This window comes from Oncorhynchus gorbuscha, linkage group LG03 (genome assembly GCF_021184085.1).
Source record: "Oncorhynchus gorbuscha isolate QuinsamMale2020 ecotype Even-year linkage group LG03, OgorEven_v1.0, whole genome shotgun sequence".
Lineage (NCBI taxonomy): Eukaryota > Metazoa > Chordata > Actinopteri > Salmoniformes > Salmonidae > Oncorhynchus > Oncorhynchus gorbuscha.
This window is the reverse complement of record NC_060175.1, coordinates 83,932,724-83,948,951: the sequence shown is the minus strand read 5'-3', so window position 1 is coordinate 83,948,951 and position 16,228 is coordinate 83,932,724. Positions and strand designations below refer to the sequence as shown.

The following is a 16,228-nucleotide window of genomic DNA, read 5'->3' as shown; positions in this document are numbered from 1 at the left end:
TGAGTCTGCTTTACCCTGTCACTCCTCACAGCACTCTGATTGAGAACCTTATGAAAGGCAGCGCTCCTCATAAGAGACGCATGGCAGAAAGATTGAGGCTCCGTCGTCCTGTTCTGCGTCTGTTATGCACCCATCCACCCCTTCATGTCAGGCTACAAATTCTGTCACCACGGCTTGACGTGAAAACCCCCTGCTCTGAGATCAATCACAGCCTCCCCTCCTAGGAGTACAGACAGTATTCCTCTCAGAAGTATGACTTTTAGCAGTGCTTTAATGAATTGGACCAATAGGAAACACCACTTGATCTTTGTGATGACAGCCAAATGGGGATGGGTGCTTCTGTGGTTGAGGCACTTCCCAGTTGTTTAAACCACTGGTGAGGTGTAACACCGCTTCTTCTTGACCACGTCTCATCTCTGTCATACCAAAATTAAACTGCCTTGATGGTTTCCCCTTTGAATAGAGAGGGGAGCGTCTCTGGTGGGCTGGATAACATGCTCTCAGGCAGTCAAACACCTGTATGAGCTGGTCTTTCCAACAGACACCAGGGTTATCATCTACTACCCACCCTCACTCTCCTGTTGCCACGGCAACCCCAGAAACACATCTATCACAGGATGACATATTTTCTCTATGAATAAAACGGCAAGAAACGGAGTAAGAATAAATGTCAAGAAACAGAACGAGAATAAATATTAAGAAAGAGAACAAGAGTAAATGCCAAGAGAACGAGAATAAACGCCAAGAAACAGAACGAGAATAAATGTCAAGAGAAAAGAGAATGAATGACCAAGAAGAAATGTGTTGCCTTCTACGTGCGTTCTGAGTTTTACAAAGAAACAGAAGAAAGTGGTTCAATATAGCCACTTACAAGTACTATACAGGCACAGCTATAGCCAAACCAAGAACCAGACAGACATCAGCATAGGGATATGCTTTAATTGATGAAATAATGGAATGGATATGATAGAAACTTGATAAATGGTCAGGAAGTCCTGAGTATACTGTTAAAAAATACAAAACAAAATACAACTTAAAACCAGTCAGTCCTCTTTCAAATATCTATTTTACCCTGTAAAATGTACAGTAGCATCTACGTAGTGCAACTTCAAAATGAAGATAAAATGATTAAAACAATGTATAAAAGGCATTATGTTAACACCAAAGCAGCTCTTTGCCCAGAAATATGAATCAGCGAGACATTTGGAAGTGCCAGTATTGTGCTGCAGTAAAACTGTTCATGGACATGAGTTTCATTCAGCCTTTCCACTGCTCTTCATCCATGGTTTACCAGCAGGTTCTGAAAACAAGGAGAGGACAATGTCAAATCACCAATACTTCAGATCAATACACAACCCAACACACACGTTTTCAAACTCACTTCAGCTCAATTGTTAACAAAATGTCTACCCAGCCCGTGACCTCCTTCTGTCTTGTAAGGCGAGCACCATGATTTCCACTCCTCTGTCAAACCTGTCCATTAGATAATAACGTCTGCCCCGCCCCCTGACCTTAGTGCTGTGACGCTAAGGTCAGGGGTGTGAATAGTATGTGTGACTAGGGGGAGGAGTCTCTCTTCTAAATCAGCACCCACCAAAAGTCAGCCCGAATGATGTCTATGGTCAGGTCAGGTAATTGTAGTGATTCTCTCGGTGGGGCGGAACCACTGGCACTTTCATGGCGAGTACTCATAGATTACTGTTGGAGAAGACCTCTCCATCTCTGACAACAACAAAGAAGCATACCGTACAGCCACAGTTTGTCCATTCATTCAGAGAAAGAAGCAAAGATGGAAAGAAATTGGAAAAAAATCATTAGCATGCCAGTGATGGCCTTAGTCTTTTAAAAACGTTTCTAGAATGTACCCACTGGGCAAAACGGGTTAAATGAAATCAATGTTGTTCCCAAACCATTTAAAATATAAATCTATGTGAATCCAATGACATGTTGACATTTTGGTTGATTTCACCATGAATTCACATTAGTTGACACCTCAACCAAATGTAAATCAAAACTAAACGTTGAACAAGAGTCTGTGCCCAGTGGTTACTGTAGGCTCTGACAGCATCATAACTAGATTTGGTGCAGAAATTGGTTCCAGGTGATTCATAGAGCACTTCCTGCGTCCTCATGTATTCATTTGGCCTGAGCTCTGAAAGCATCCAGACACTCAACAGACCGACAGGGCCAAGCATGAAGAGCAAAGTGCTGCTGCAGAGGGGGCAGGAATAACGGCATGTTACAGAGGTTCATCTGGAACAACGTTCGGAACCTTGGCAGGCCAGGCAGGAACCAGGCAGGAACTAGGCAGGAGGCAGAATGGGATATTGACCTTGCAGCGTGAGGTTAGGACACACTGAGAAGCCTGCCGAGACCCACAGCCAATCAGAGAGCAGCAGAATCAATACGCCTTACGTCATGACCAAGACCACAACACATCCCATCAGAGCACATCGTGAGGGACGTGGCTGCTCGCCACAAACCAACGCCTCCACCTGCAGGGAAAGTATGTGTGTGTGTGTGTCAGGGAGAGACTTGCAGAGCTTGCCAATTCAGTTCCCACAGTGTGAATACATGCTCTGCAAGTGCGCACTTGTTTCACTTTATCTGGGGGGGGATATCTATTGACTAACTCAAACCCCAGTCAGAGTCAACACAATACCGTTAAACACACTTACAGACAAACAGACACACACCTTTAAAAATGTAATAGGTTCCCCTATAGCCCTCGTGGGGGCTATAGTAGTGTTTGAGCTGTTGTAGGGTCAGTGTTGATTAGCTAAGAGGTTTTCCTCAGCAGGAAGCTCTGACCACTGAGGTCAGACAGCAGCATGTTGACCGCTGACCTCTAAATAATCACCACAGTGATGAGAGGTCAGCCCAGAAGAGAACACACAGTGGCAAGAAGAAGTATGTGAACCCTTGACCATAAATTGGTCATAAAATGTTATCTGATCTTCATCTAGGTCACAACAAGAGACAAACAGTCTGCTTAAACTAATAACACAAACAATTATACGTTTTCATGTCTTTTTTGAACACACTGTAAGCATTCACAGTGCAGGGTGGGAAAAGTATGTGAACTCTTGGATTTAATAACTGGTTGACCCTCCTTTTGCAGCAATAACCTCAAGCAAACGTTTTCTGTAGTTGCGGATCAGACCTGCACAACGGTCAGAACTAATTTTGGACCATTCCTCTTCACAAAACTGTTTCAGTTCAGCAATATTCTTGGGATGTCTGGTGTGAACGAATCTCTTGAGGTTATGTCACAGCATCTCAATCGGGTTGAGGTCAGGACTCTGACTGGACCACTCCAGAAGGCATATTTTCTTCTGTTGAGGCCGTTCTGTTGTTGAGCTTCAATTGGCGGACAGATCGCCTAACATTCTCCTGCAAAATGTCTTGATAAACTTGGGAATGAATTTATATCTCTATGATAGCAAACTGTCTAGGCCCTGAGGCAGCAAAGCAGCCCAAAACCATGATGCTCCCTCCACCATACTTTACAGTTGGGATTAAGTTTTGATGTTGGTGTGTTGTGCCTTCTTTTCTCCACACATAGTGTGGTGTTCCTTCCAAACAACTAAACTTTAGTTTCATCTGTCCACAAAATATTTTGCCAGTAGTGCTGTGGAACATCCAGGTGCACTTTTGCAAATTTCAGACGTGCAGCAATGGGTTTTTTTTGGACTGCAGTGGCTTCTTCCATGGTGTCCTATGAACACCATTCTCGGTTAGTGTTTTATGTATCGTAGACTCATCAACAGAGATGTTAGCATGTTCCAGAGATTTCTGTAAGTCTTTAATTGTCACTCTAGGATTCTTCTTAACCTCATTGAGCATACTGCGCTGTGCTCTTGCAGTCATCTTCGCAGGACGGCACACTATGTTTGTCTATTGTTGTGACTTGGATCAAATTTGATTACCAATTTATGCAGGAATCCAGGTAATTCAAAAGGGTTCACATACTTTTTCTTGCCACTGTACATGCAAACTATGACCTCTGTGACTGTGTCTGGGAGTGATGTTAAATCGGTGTGATGCTGTTTTGTGTCCTAGAGTCAGAACCGAGCGATTTCCCCTTGGATAGGCCAGCTGCAAAGTCTAAATTGTCTATATTGCAAAAGTTTATGAAAACAAACTTAATTTATGGTTAGGGTTAGGCATTAAGGTTAGCAGTGTGGTTAAGGTTAGGGTTAAAGTTTAAAATCAGATTGTATAACTTTGTGGCTGTGCCAGCAAGTGACCACTCTGCAGAGCTGCCTCCAGAACACAATTCATGCCAAAAGGCTAACCTGCGTGTCCAGACAGAGACATCTAACCAGCTGAAGGTAGAGAGTGAAAAGGAGTGTCTGTACATTATTGATGATTAGACTCTTATATTCTTTAATCTTTATCAATTAAAAATAAATAATTATTTTGTAACTTCCAGAATTTATGGAAAGTGAATTTATGCTGTATGTCACCGATACACAGTCAGTTTAGAAAGCAGTCCATTTTTACAGCCAGGAACATATCTCAACCATCTGGTGACAACATTCCATCTGAGAAGAAATTTATACTAGCCTGATTCCTCCATGGCAGGGGCAATGGCATTTATTTTCTGCTCAGATAGTTTTGGGGCATAAAGGAAAGGAACCGAGCACTCGTCCTTTCTCCATGGCAAAGGCTTAGCTCAATTGGAAATTCATCTTATCTGATGACTGGCAGGCAATTGGAATTCCTGGGCGATAACCTCCACTCCGCCACAGAGACAGGCAGGCAAGGACATTTTTTTCCCAGAGATGTGATGCAAGTGCCTGTTTTTCCACTAAGAGCTTTCCTGTGTGGAGAGATAGCTGCTCCTAGCCCCTGATGTATTATTGACTATTTTAGATGTATTATTTCTGATGATTGTATTGACGAGGAGAGGGATCAATTGCTTTGAAGTTGCACATGAAAGTGAGCACATCAACACAGCCTTGGGTGGGGAAGTCAGGATGCCACAAAAAACAACCAACACGTTTATTTTACTAAAACATTTTAGAAAAGGGGAGAAATTATTTGAAGGTAACCCTCCCCCAGACGGCCAGGCAGGCTGTACATTTATCTCAGCTGGGGGCTTTACACAGCCTTTCACCCACGGGGATAAAGAAGGGTCCAACCCCAGGCACAGGCATTCTGTGAAATGCGCTACAGAAAAGCGTGCCGATTGTTCAGCGTTTGAGGTGGCTTTCAACTCCACAATACGTGGGCCCTGGACCTGTGTTATGATCTGATCTATCACACAGATCGACAGAGAGAGAGAGAAACAGAGAAAGAGAGAGGCTGGTGGCACAAGAGGAGAGGCTCTGTGGAAAGGTCAGCCAGCAACCCCTGGAGCCCATTGTGTCCATCCCTTCACTGATGGACGTTTGAAAGCTTTGTGTTGACGGTGCCGCCTGGGCCACGGCGCTAATGAAAGCCCAAAATGGCGGCTTTGGATTCATCTTGATGTGCTGTTCGATAGCACTCAGTGAAACAACAAAAGAGATAGAGCAGAGAAAAGGGAAAGAGAGAGAGAGGGGAAGGGGTAGAGCAAGACAATGTTTAACACATCACTGTTAATGCTAGACCACTTTGCCGTGGTAGAAACTACTCCAGGTGAGATATAGCTTTATCATTCGTCAGTATAATATAATAATAATAATAATATATGCCATTTAGCAGACGCTTTTATCCAAAGCGACTTACAGTCATGTGTGCATACATTCTACGTATGGGTGGTCCCGGGGATCGAACCCACTACCCTGGCGTTACAAGCGCCATGCTCTACCAGTGTATCCTGGAAGGCATTCGGAAAGTATTCAGAACCTTGACATTTTACATATTTTGTTACGTTACAGCCTTATTCAAAAATTGATTAAATAGTTTTTGTTCCACATTAATCTACACACAATAACAAAGCAAAACATTTTTTGTATTGCCCCTGAACAAGGCAGTTAACCCACTGTTCCCCGGAAGGCTGTCATTGTAAATAAGAATTTGTTCTTAACTGACTTGCCTAGTTAAATAAAGGTTAAAAATAAATAAAGTCAAAATAGTTTGTTGAAGCACCTTTGGCAGTGATTACAGCCTTCAGTCTTCTTGGGTACAAGCTTGGCACACCTGCTTTGGGGGAATTTCTCCCATTCTTCTCTGCAGAACCTCTTAGGCGCTGTCAGGTTGGATGGGGATTGTCGCGGCACAACTATTTTCAGGTCTCTCCAGAGATGTTCGATACGGTTTAAATCTGGGCACTGGCTGAGCAACTCAAGGATATTCAGAGACTTATCCCGAAGCCACCTGCGTCGTCTTGGCTGTGTGTTTAGGGTCGTTGTCATGTTGGAAGGTGAAGCTTCACCCCAGTCTGAGGTTCTGAGCACTCTGGAGCAGAATTTCATCAAAGATCTCGCTATACTTTGCTCTGTTAATCTTTCCCTTGATCCTGACTAGTCTCCCAGTCCGTGCTGCTGAAAAACATCCCCATAGCATGATGCTGCCACAACAACGCTTCACCGTAGCGGTGGTGCCAGGTTTCCTCCAGACGTGACACTTGGCATTCAGGCCAAATAGTTCAATCTTGGTTTCATCAGACCAGAGAATCTTGTTTCTCATGGTCTGACAGTCCTTTAGGTGCCTTTTGGCAAACTCCAAGCGGGCTGACATGTGCCTTTATCTGAGGAGTGTCTTCCGTCAGGTCAATCTACCATAATGGCATGATTGGTTGAATGCTGCAGAGATGGTTGTCCTTCTGTCAGAGTGACCATAAGGTTCTTGTCACCTCCATGACCAAGGACCTTCTCCCCTGATTGCTTAGTTTGGCCGGGCGGCCAGCTTCAGGAAGAGTCTTGGTGGTTCCAAACTTCTTCCATTTAAGAATGATGGAGGCTGTGTTCCTGGGGACCTTCAATGCTGCAGACATTTTAGGTACCCCTCCCCAGATCTGTGTTTTGACACAATCCTGTCTTGGAGCTCAACGGATAATTCCTTCAACGTCATGGCTTGGTTTTTGCTCTGACATGCATTGTAACTGTGGGACCTTATATAGACAGGTGTGTGCCTTTCCAAATCATGTCCAATCAATTGAATTTACCACAGGTGGACTCCAATTAAGTTGTAGAAACATCTCAAAGATGATCAATGGAATCAGGATGCACCTGAGCTCAATTTCGAATCTCATAGCAAAGGGTCTGAATACTTATGTAAATAAGGTATTTCCATCTTTTATTTTTAATACATTTGCAAATATTCATAAAAACTTGTTTTCACTTTGCCATTAAGGGGTAGTGGTTAGAGCGTTGGACCAGTAACTGAAAAGTTGTCGTTCTAACCCCTGAACAAGGCAGTTAACCCACTGTTCCACGATAGGCCATCATTATAAATAAGAATTTGTTCTCAACTGACTTGCCTAGTTAAATAAAGGTTAAATAAAATAAAGATTGAGGAAGAAAAAAATGTATTTAATCCATTTTAGAACAAGTCTGTAACGTAACAAAATATGGAAAAAGGGAAGGGGTCTGAATACTTTCCAAATGCACTGTGTGTGCCAGCTTGACAGTACTAGAGGTTGGGAAGACCATACAGTATGTGAGACGGGGTGCTTTCTCTGGTCCTAACAAGGGGCAGGCGAGGTGAAGCTGAATAAATTAATGTGGGCTGAGAAAGCGAAGGAAACAGAGTGAGAAATGAGAAAGACAGAGACTGAAAGAAGAGAGGGAGATAAAGAAACAGAGTGAGAAATGAGAAAGACAGAGACTGAAAGAAGAGGGAGATAAAGAAACAGAGTGAGAAATGAGAAAGACAGAGACTGAAAGAAGAGGGAGATAAAGAAACAGAGTGAGAAATGAGAAAGACAGAGACTGAAAGAAGAGGGAGATAAAGAAACAGAGTGAGAAATGAGAAAGACAGAGACTGAAAGAAGAGGGAGATAAAGAAACAGAGTGAGAAATGAGAAAGACAGAGACTGAAAGAAGAGGGAGATAAAGAAACAGAGTGAGAAATGAGAAAGACAGAGACTGAAAGAAGAGGGAGATAAAGAAACAGAGTGAGAAATGAGAAAGACAGAGACTGAAAGAAGAGGGAGATAAAGAAACAGAGTGAGAAATGAGAAAGACAGAGACTGAAAGAAGAGGGAGATAAAGAAACAGAGTGAGAAATGAGAAAGACAGAGACTGAAAGAAGAGAGGGAGATAAAGAAACAGAGTGAGAAATGAGAAAGACAGAGACTGAAAGAAGAGAGGGAGATAAAGAAACAGAGTGAGAAATGAGAAAGACAGAGACTGAAAGAAGAGAGGGAGATAAAGAAACAGAGTGAGAAATGAGAAAGACAGAGACTGAAAGAAGAGAGGGAGAAAGAAACAGAGTGAGAAATGAGAAAGACCGAGACTGAAAGAAGAGAGGGGGATAAAGAAACAGAGTGAGAAATGAGAAAGACAGAGACTGAAAGAAGAGAGGGAGATAAAGAAACAGAGTGAGAAATGAGAAAGACAGAGACTGAAAGAAGAGAGGGAGATAAAGAAACAGAGTGAGAAATGAGAAAGACCGAGACTGAAAGAAGAGAGGGGGATAAAGAAACAGAGTGAGAAATGAGAAAGACCGAGACTGAAAGAAGAGAGGGAGATAAAGAAACAGAGTGAGAAATGAGAAAGACCGAGACTGAAAGAAGAGAGGGGGATAAAGAAACAGAGTGAGAAATGAGAAAGACAGAGACTGAAAGAAGAGAGGGAGATAAAGAAACAGAGTGAGAAATGAGAAAGACAGAGACTGAAAGAAGAGAGGGAGATAAAGAAACAGAGTGAGAAATGAGAAAGACCGAGACTGAAAGAAGAGAGGGGGATAAAGAAACAGAGTGAGAAATGAGAAAGACCGAGACTGAAAGAAGAGAGGGAGATAAAGAAACAGAGTGAGAAATGAGAAAGACCGAGACTGAAAGAAGAGAGGGGGATAAAGAAACAGAGAACCAACACAAAAAAACAGAGTGCAAAAATGAGTGCTTATAAGTCCCATTATAGTAGTGTTACTGTAGTGCACAGCACAGCAAATTACAGTACAGAAAAACAAAAGCCAGACTCTTTCATGAACGGCAGGGGAGACACTTTACATCAGTGGCTGGGTGAAGAGGTTAACACTGTGATTGTGATGAGGCAGGTGTCATGACGCTAGCCCTTTCAGTGAGTTGGCTAGCAGAGATGTGAACAACCCCCTTCTCCTGTTAGGAGGGGAGGCAGTTTTATAACTTAACCCCCAAATCATAAATTCCGTAAAGAGACTCCCTGGCCATGCAGTATGGAGAGAGAGTGTTTCACAGTAGAACAAAGGAACTCCTGCCAAATTCTACTACATTCCAGAATTTGAGAATTGAACAATATCCATATTTTGGAGAATGTGTAAACGGTTCGGTGGAGAAGCCAGCTACGACCCGGTCCATTTTGTTTTATGTTTGTGACCTCATGAAAGACAATACAGCCACATTACCCTAACTCTGTTTATACAGGTTTCTCATTTATGAGGCTTGCATCTAATTATTGTATAATATGAATGAGTAAAGATGAAACTACTTGTGAAATGATGTAATGTGATGTTAACCTTTTAAAATGAGAGAATTTGCCTTCATTGTAAAGTTTAACTGTCAGGAGCCAAGCCCCAAGTGAATAGGCATTGGTTGTAAATTATGAACCAGCCCCTTTTCTAAATTTCTATAAAAGCCCCCATGACCCAATGTCACCTAAATTCCAAATATGGGAGGACATTTAAAAAGGGCTAATTCTAATTTCAACCATACAGGCCAGGAAACGTGACAGCTTGCACTACACGTGAAATAGTATGAACTCTGAACTATTGATCACCCAAGAAGAAGTGAGTCCTAGATTACAGCTTAACTTCAGTCTACCCTATACTTTTTCGAACATTCTGTTAAAAATCGTGCAACATTTCAGCGCCCTGCTACTCATGCCAGGAATATAGTATATGCATATGATTAGTATGTGTGGATAGAAAACACTCAGACGTTTATAAAACTGGTTAAATCACGGCTGTGACTTTAACAGAACGTGCGTTTCATTGGAAAGTGAAGGAAAATCTGATCACTGAAAGTGGAAAAATATATCCATCCGCCGCTTCAACCCATTGTTATGGGCGAAAGACATTAAATATGGCTGAGGTTGCAGTACCTACAGCTTCCACACGATGTCAACAGTCTTGTCATTTGCCTAGGATTTGTTTCTTGGTCAAACGAACAAGAGACAGCCCATTTCTTCCGGTCTCCGACCGGATATTTTGGTTGAGAAATACACGGACAGTATTTCAAGACGGACCCCTATAGAAAACACTTTGTCTCGTGATAAATTTGATCGCTTATTAACGTTTATTAATACCTAAAGTTGCATTACAAAAGTATTTCGAAGTGTTTTGTGAAAGTTTATCGTCGACTTTTTGAATTTAAAAAAATGACGTTACGTTATGAAACGCTATTTTTTTCCATTTATCACACAGTCTTCATAGATCGATATCTAGGCTATATATGGACCGATTTAATCGAAAAAAGACCCAATAGTGATTATGGGACATCTAGGAGTGCCAACAAAGAAGATGGTCAAAGGTAATGAATGTTTTATATTTTATTTGTGCGGTTTGTGTAGCGCCGACTATGCTAATTATTTTGTTTACGTCCCCTGCGGGTCTTTTGGGGTGTTACATGCTATCAGATAATAGCTTCTCATGCTTTCGCCGAAAAGCATTTTAAAAATCTGACTTGTTGCCTGGATTCACAACGAGTGTAGCTTTAATTCAATACCCTGCATGTGTATTTTAATGAACGTTTGAGTTTTAACTAATACTATTAGCATTTAGCGTAGCGCATTTGCATTTCCAGAGCTCTAGATGGGACGCCTGCGTGCCAGGTAGGAGCAAGTGGTTAACAGACTGAAGCTGGAAAGGTAGCAAATCTAGTACGAGAACACTGACCGACGTGGACGAATCTCCAGAGTGAGATGAACCTCTCAGACCACCCATACCTCGGTGTAAGCTGAGGTGGTACAGGTTTGAGTACCAAAACTAGAAAACTATACTACGTGGAGAATTGGTTACACGGCTGGAAACGGTTAAACGCTGAGACTATCGATCCCTACAGAATAAGAGCAAAACTTAGATACTAATTACTAGTCTGCAGCTAGAAACTATGTAAACCTGGGATGTGAATACCGACGACCGCCGAAACATCTACTCTTAGAACCATGGACTTATCCATACAACAGACAGTATCAGGAGCCGCCACCATGAGTAGCCAGAGACTCTCTGATGAACTGACTGACGATTCCAACAGAGAAGACAACTACATAATGGCGTAAATATATTGATTGTAATTATTCCCGAATGAGCGAGCCTTCATGTGCAAAGGATTAGCATTTCAATTAATAGAATTATCCAGTGTGTAGTGATCCATTTTGTCTTTCCCGCTCTCTCAGTTCACACCCCCTTCCCTTTGTCCACCAAGCCGTCATATCGGTTCAGCCCACAAGGGGATATTCCCTATCATTGTTAGTAACCAATATCTACTGTTTGCTTGTTCATGCATTTCTGTGATTATTTAGTTAGTTAGTAAATACATGATTAAGCCAATTGGTGTATGGATGATTCATAGTTTAGGCTGGGATTGTGCAGATAACCAACAATTTACGATGTTTGGAATGAGACTAACGTGAGGTAAGAAATAATTCATTCATTAAAGACAAATTGATCAGATATTAAAATATTTGAAGAGTTATATTCGTAAAATTATAACTTTGTAATCTGAAGATTTTCCGTGGTGCCCCGACTTCCTAGTTAATTACATTGACATGATTAGTTTAATCACGTAATAATAATTACAGAGAATCGATTTGATAAAATAAGTCTTCACTTTTAATGATGCCAAAGACACAACACAGGTTATGAACCAAATGAAGATGCCGGGTTCTAAGTTGGAAGACCTTAGTGACTTTTTTACTCCAAACAGGCAGAGATGCGCACAACATCTTGTATTGTGATAGAGAAAACAAATCGATCCACTTGTACATTTACCTCTCTGTTTTCGTCTGTGGAAGAAAAACATGATTGTGACTTGCTCTAGAATACCATTATAACAGAAATGTTCCAGTATACCCTTTCCTTGAACAATACTTAGGCACTGAAACCAAACTACCATTAAAAAACACACATTACATAAACCTTTGCAATTGTTAGACTAAATTGGAAACAAATTTCCCCCGATGCGCCGTGCTATTCACTAGTCAAGTGTGCCGTTATTGCATGTTGTGTTGTCTGAAAACAATGTGCCGAATAGCAAGGTGACGCCAGAGAGATAATGGTCTTGGATCTGATTGGCTGCTTCTCCGAGCCTGGATCAATTCATGTCTGAAAGGAGGGAAAGGCTTTTTATGACGACGCCTCAGACAATAAGAACATTAAACCAGTGAATCCACTGTGAAAGAAAGAACGAGGAAGAAACATAAAAGAGAGATATACCTGGAGGTCAAACACAAACAGAAAAACACAATTACAGCTCCTGCCCCTTATACTACTACTACTACAACAACATCTCTCTCTCTGTCTCTGTCTCAGATTCTGATGATGAGAGAGAGAGAGAGAGAGAGAGAGAGAGAGAGAGAGAGAGAGAGAGAGAGAGAGAGAGAGAGAGAGAGAGAGAGAGAGAGAGACGGAGAGAGAGAGAGAGAGAGAGAGACAGAGAGAGAGAGACAGACAGACAGAGAGAGACAGAGAGAGACAGACAGAGACAGAGACAGAGAGAGACAGACAGAGAGAGAGAGAGAGAGACAGACAGAGAGAGAGAGACAGAGGCCAAAGTTTCCAACCTCCGACTGCCGTGTTTGACTTCACACACCAGTGTGCTCGCCGCGCTGGGGTTTCACATTGAAATAATTGGAATGATTCTCCACTGCAGGCCTGGTTGACTATGCCTCTACTGTGTGTGTTGCTGTGTGTTCTGGGCTGCAGTCAGATAGATAACTAGTGATTAGGGCCAGTCCCTCCACAGCCTGGCTCCTACCTCTTTAATGAGGCTCTGCTGAGGGCCACAGAGAGCAGAGAGGGGGCTCTTCAGTCTAACACACTGGACTGGCTCTCTCTCACAGGACGATGGTCTGGCTGTCACCACTGTCACCCTCTTCACTGGACACTGACTGAATCACAAGAGGTCATAGAGCTGTGACAGCCTCTTCACCCTACACATGGATGGTACACTAACCTATGTAATTGCCAAAGAAGGCTGAAATAAAACTAAGTGAAGAAAGTAAAGTGCCACTAGACAGGGAAACTTTGTTGTACAACTTGTCTTACTGTTGTCCTACTTATGCTCTTGAAGTTTTGCATCTGGCAAAAAGTTTAACTGGTGTGAATTTAGAGATACAGTATGTTATAAGTTGCAGATGTATGTGAAGAGTATGGAAGGCTTTGGCTGTAGAATTGTAGTTACTTATCTGGAATCAGCTATAGAAGTGTAGCTACTGGTCTGGTCCATATTCAGCTGTGTGCAGTGGTTACTACAGTGTGACAGTCTGGTTGGACAGAAGCCTGCGGTCTGTATAGGCCCTGTGCAGCCAGGAACACATTGCTCTTCATTAAGACTGAGTGATGAGGGACCTGGACTGGCACCCCTCTCTCTCACTCCCAGCTCCTCCATCTCCTGCTTTAAGAGACCTAGTCCATGTACTTATTCTCTTTCCCGCTCTGTTTCTTACCGCTCACCTTTATTTCTCATCTGTTGTTTTTGTTCCTATATTTCTTCTCATCTCTCTGTTGACAGGGTGTTAACAGTGTAATATCTGCCCTGCAGCATAAGTTCAATCTAAAACACAGATCAATAGGTTTTTCTCACTTGAACTTAAAAACATCAGCTCCCTCAGATCTACTGTAGAACCATACCTACGTCATCCTGAGGAAATACGGAGTTCATTTGCCTTGATTTGATCTGTTCACACATCATTAAAGCCTCAGACACAGCATACACTCCCATTAATCATGTTAATAACAGCCCTCGATCACTGGGGCCCGCCCAAGGCTACAAAGCAGATAGGTTGACCTGCCGGCCTGCTGTTGTGGTTGACCTGCCGGCCTGCTGTTGTGGTTGACCTGCCGGCCTGCTGTTGTGGTTGACCTGCCGGCCTGCTGTTGTGGTTGACCTGCTGTTGTGGTTGACCTGCCGGCCTGCTGTTGTGGTTGACCTGCCGGCCTGCTGTTGTGGTTGACCTGCTGTTGTGGTTGACCTGCCGGCCTGCTTTTGTGGTTGACCTGCCGGGCTGCTGTTGTGGTTGACCTGCCGGCCTGCTGTTGTGGTTGACGTGCCGGCCTGCTGTTGTGGTTGACGTGCCGGCCTGCTGTTGTGGTTGACCTGCCGGCCTGCTGTTGTGGTTGACCTGCCGGCCTGCTGTTGTGGTCTCTCAACTTCCATAGACCAGGAAGGGTCCAACAGCTTGGCTAGTTAACCAAGCTGCTGGGGATATTCTGCCCTTGCCAACGGATCGAACATAACACACTCAGTAAATCTACAAAGTGTGTCCTGATGGACAGTGGAGCTGACGGCTGATGGCGAGGAGCAGGTTTGGATGCGTGCGTGTGCGCACTGGAGAGAGAGAAAGTGTGTTTGTGAGGCTGACAGGATTAGAGTAGGTCTGGCAGAGGAGCTTGTGTGTCTCAGAGACCTATGACAGGCAGGGGCGAAGACGGTGACCCCAGGCTCTGAAATGAAAATAAACTTGCCGCATCGACAACAGCGCAGGGCAGCCAATCAGAGAGCTGAGGCTGCATAATTGTCAACATCAGGAGCTCAGGTAGGTTAAGACATGAGGTGGCAGCTTCCGGACAGCACAGGGACAGGTCAGAACTGAGCAGCACACCGTTAGAAAAAGGCAGACAGAATCTCAGCAACAAATACAGACTGTCCTATAGGCCAGAGGTTCCCAAACATTTTGCTTCGTGAACCACCAATGAAAACATACCCAAACCAAAATAATAAGTAAAGAATTGATTTATAAAAACTTCTGATTGAAAACATTTAACTGATGATAGATTTTCCTGTGACCGATTTTAAGAAATGTAATGTATAATAATGAAATGACTAAATGACATCCAGCGACCCAGGTGAGACACACTGTAAACAAAATAACTGCAGTTGTATAAAACAGAAAAGGTGGTGAATATCACTCCATGTGGGTACATTAGACAAATATACAGCTGGAGTCAGAAGTTTACATACACTTAGGTTGGAGTCATTAAAACTTGTTTTTCGACCACTCCACAAATTTCTTGTTAAACTATAGTTTTGGTAAGTCGATTAGGACATCTACTTTGTGCATGACAAGTCATTTTTCCAACAATTGTTTACAGACAAATTATTTGACTTATAATTCACTGTTTCACAATTCCAGTGGGTCAAAAGTTTACATATACTAAGTTGACTATGCCTTTAAAAAGCTTGGAAAATTCCAGAAAATTATGTCATGGCTTTAGAAGCTTCTGATTGGCTAATTGACATCATTTGAGTCAATTGGAGGTGTACCTGTGGATGTATTTCAAGGCCTACCTTCAAAATCAGTGCCTCTTTGCTTGACATCATGGGAAAATCAAAAGAAATCAGCCAAGACCTCAGAAAAATAATTGTAGACCTCCACAAGTCTGGTTCATCCTTGGGGGCAATTTCCAAACACCTGAAGGTACCACCTTCATCTGTACAAACAATAGCACGCAAGTATAAACACCATGGGAGCACGCAGCCGTCATACCGCTCAGGAAGTTCAAATCGATCCCAGAACAACAGGGGGTCAATCTTTTTTGAATTTGACCCCATTTTCTCCCCATTTTTTGTGGTATCCAATTGTTGTAGTAGCTACTATCTTGTCTCATCGCTACAACTCCCGTACGGGCTCGGGAGAGACGAGGGTTGAAAGTCATGCGTCCTCCGATACACAACCCAACCAGCCGTACTGCTTCTTAACACAGCGCGCATCCAGCCCGGAAGCCAGCCGCACCAATGTGTCGGAGGGTACACCGTGCACCTGGCAACCTTGGTTAGCGCTCACTGCGCCCGGCCCGCCACAGGAGTTGCTGGTGCGCGATGAGACAAGGACATCCCTACCGACCAAGCCCTCCCGGACGACGCTAGGCCAATTGTGCGTCGCCCCACGGACCTCCCGGTCGCGGCCGGTTACGACAGAGCTTGGGTGCGAACCCAGGG

At 43.2% G+C, this 16,228-nt stretch overlaps 1 protein-coding gene across 2 annotated transcripts in view; it reads right to left on the bottom strand.

Moving 5' to 3' along the window:
* Window positions 1–919: 919 nt before the first annotated feature.
* Window positions 920–16,228, bottom strand: part of chchd6a (coiled-coil-helix-coiled-coil-helix domain containing 6a) — a 65,339-nt gene continuing 50,030 nt past the window's right edge. For both annotated transcript variants that reach the window (XM_046344149.1, XM_046344150.1), the window contains one exon: window positions 920–1,300. In XM_046344149.1, the coding sequence (XP_046200105.1) occupies window positions 1,277–1,300 (24 nt within the window). In that variant the 3' untranslated portion in view covers window positions 920–1,276. The remainder of the gene's footprint in view (window positions 1,301–16,228) is intronic.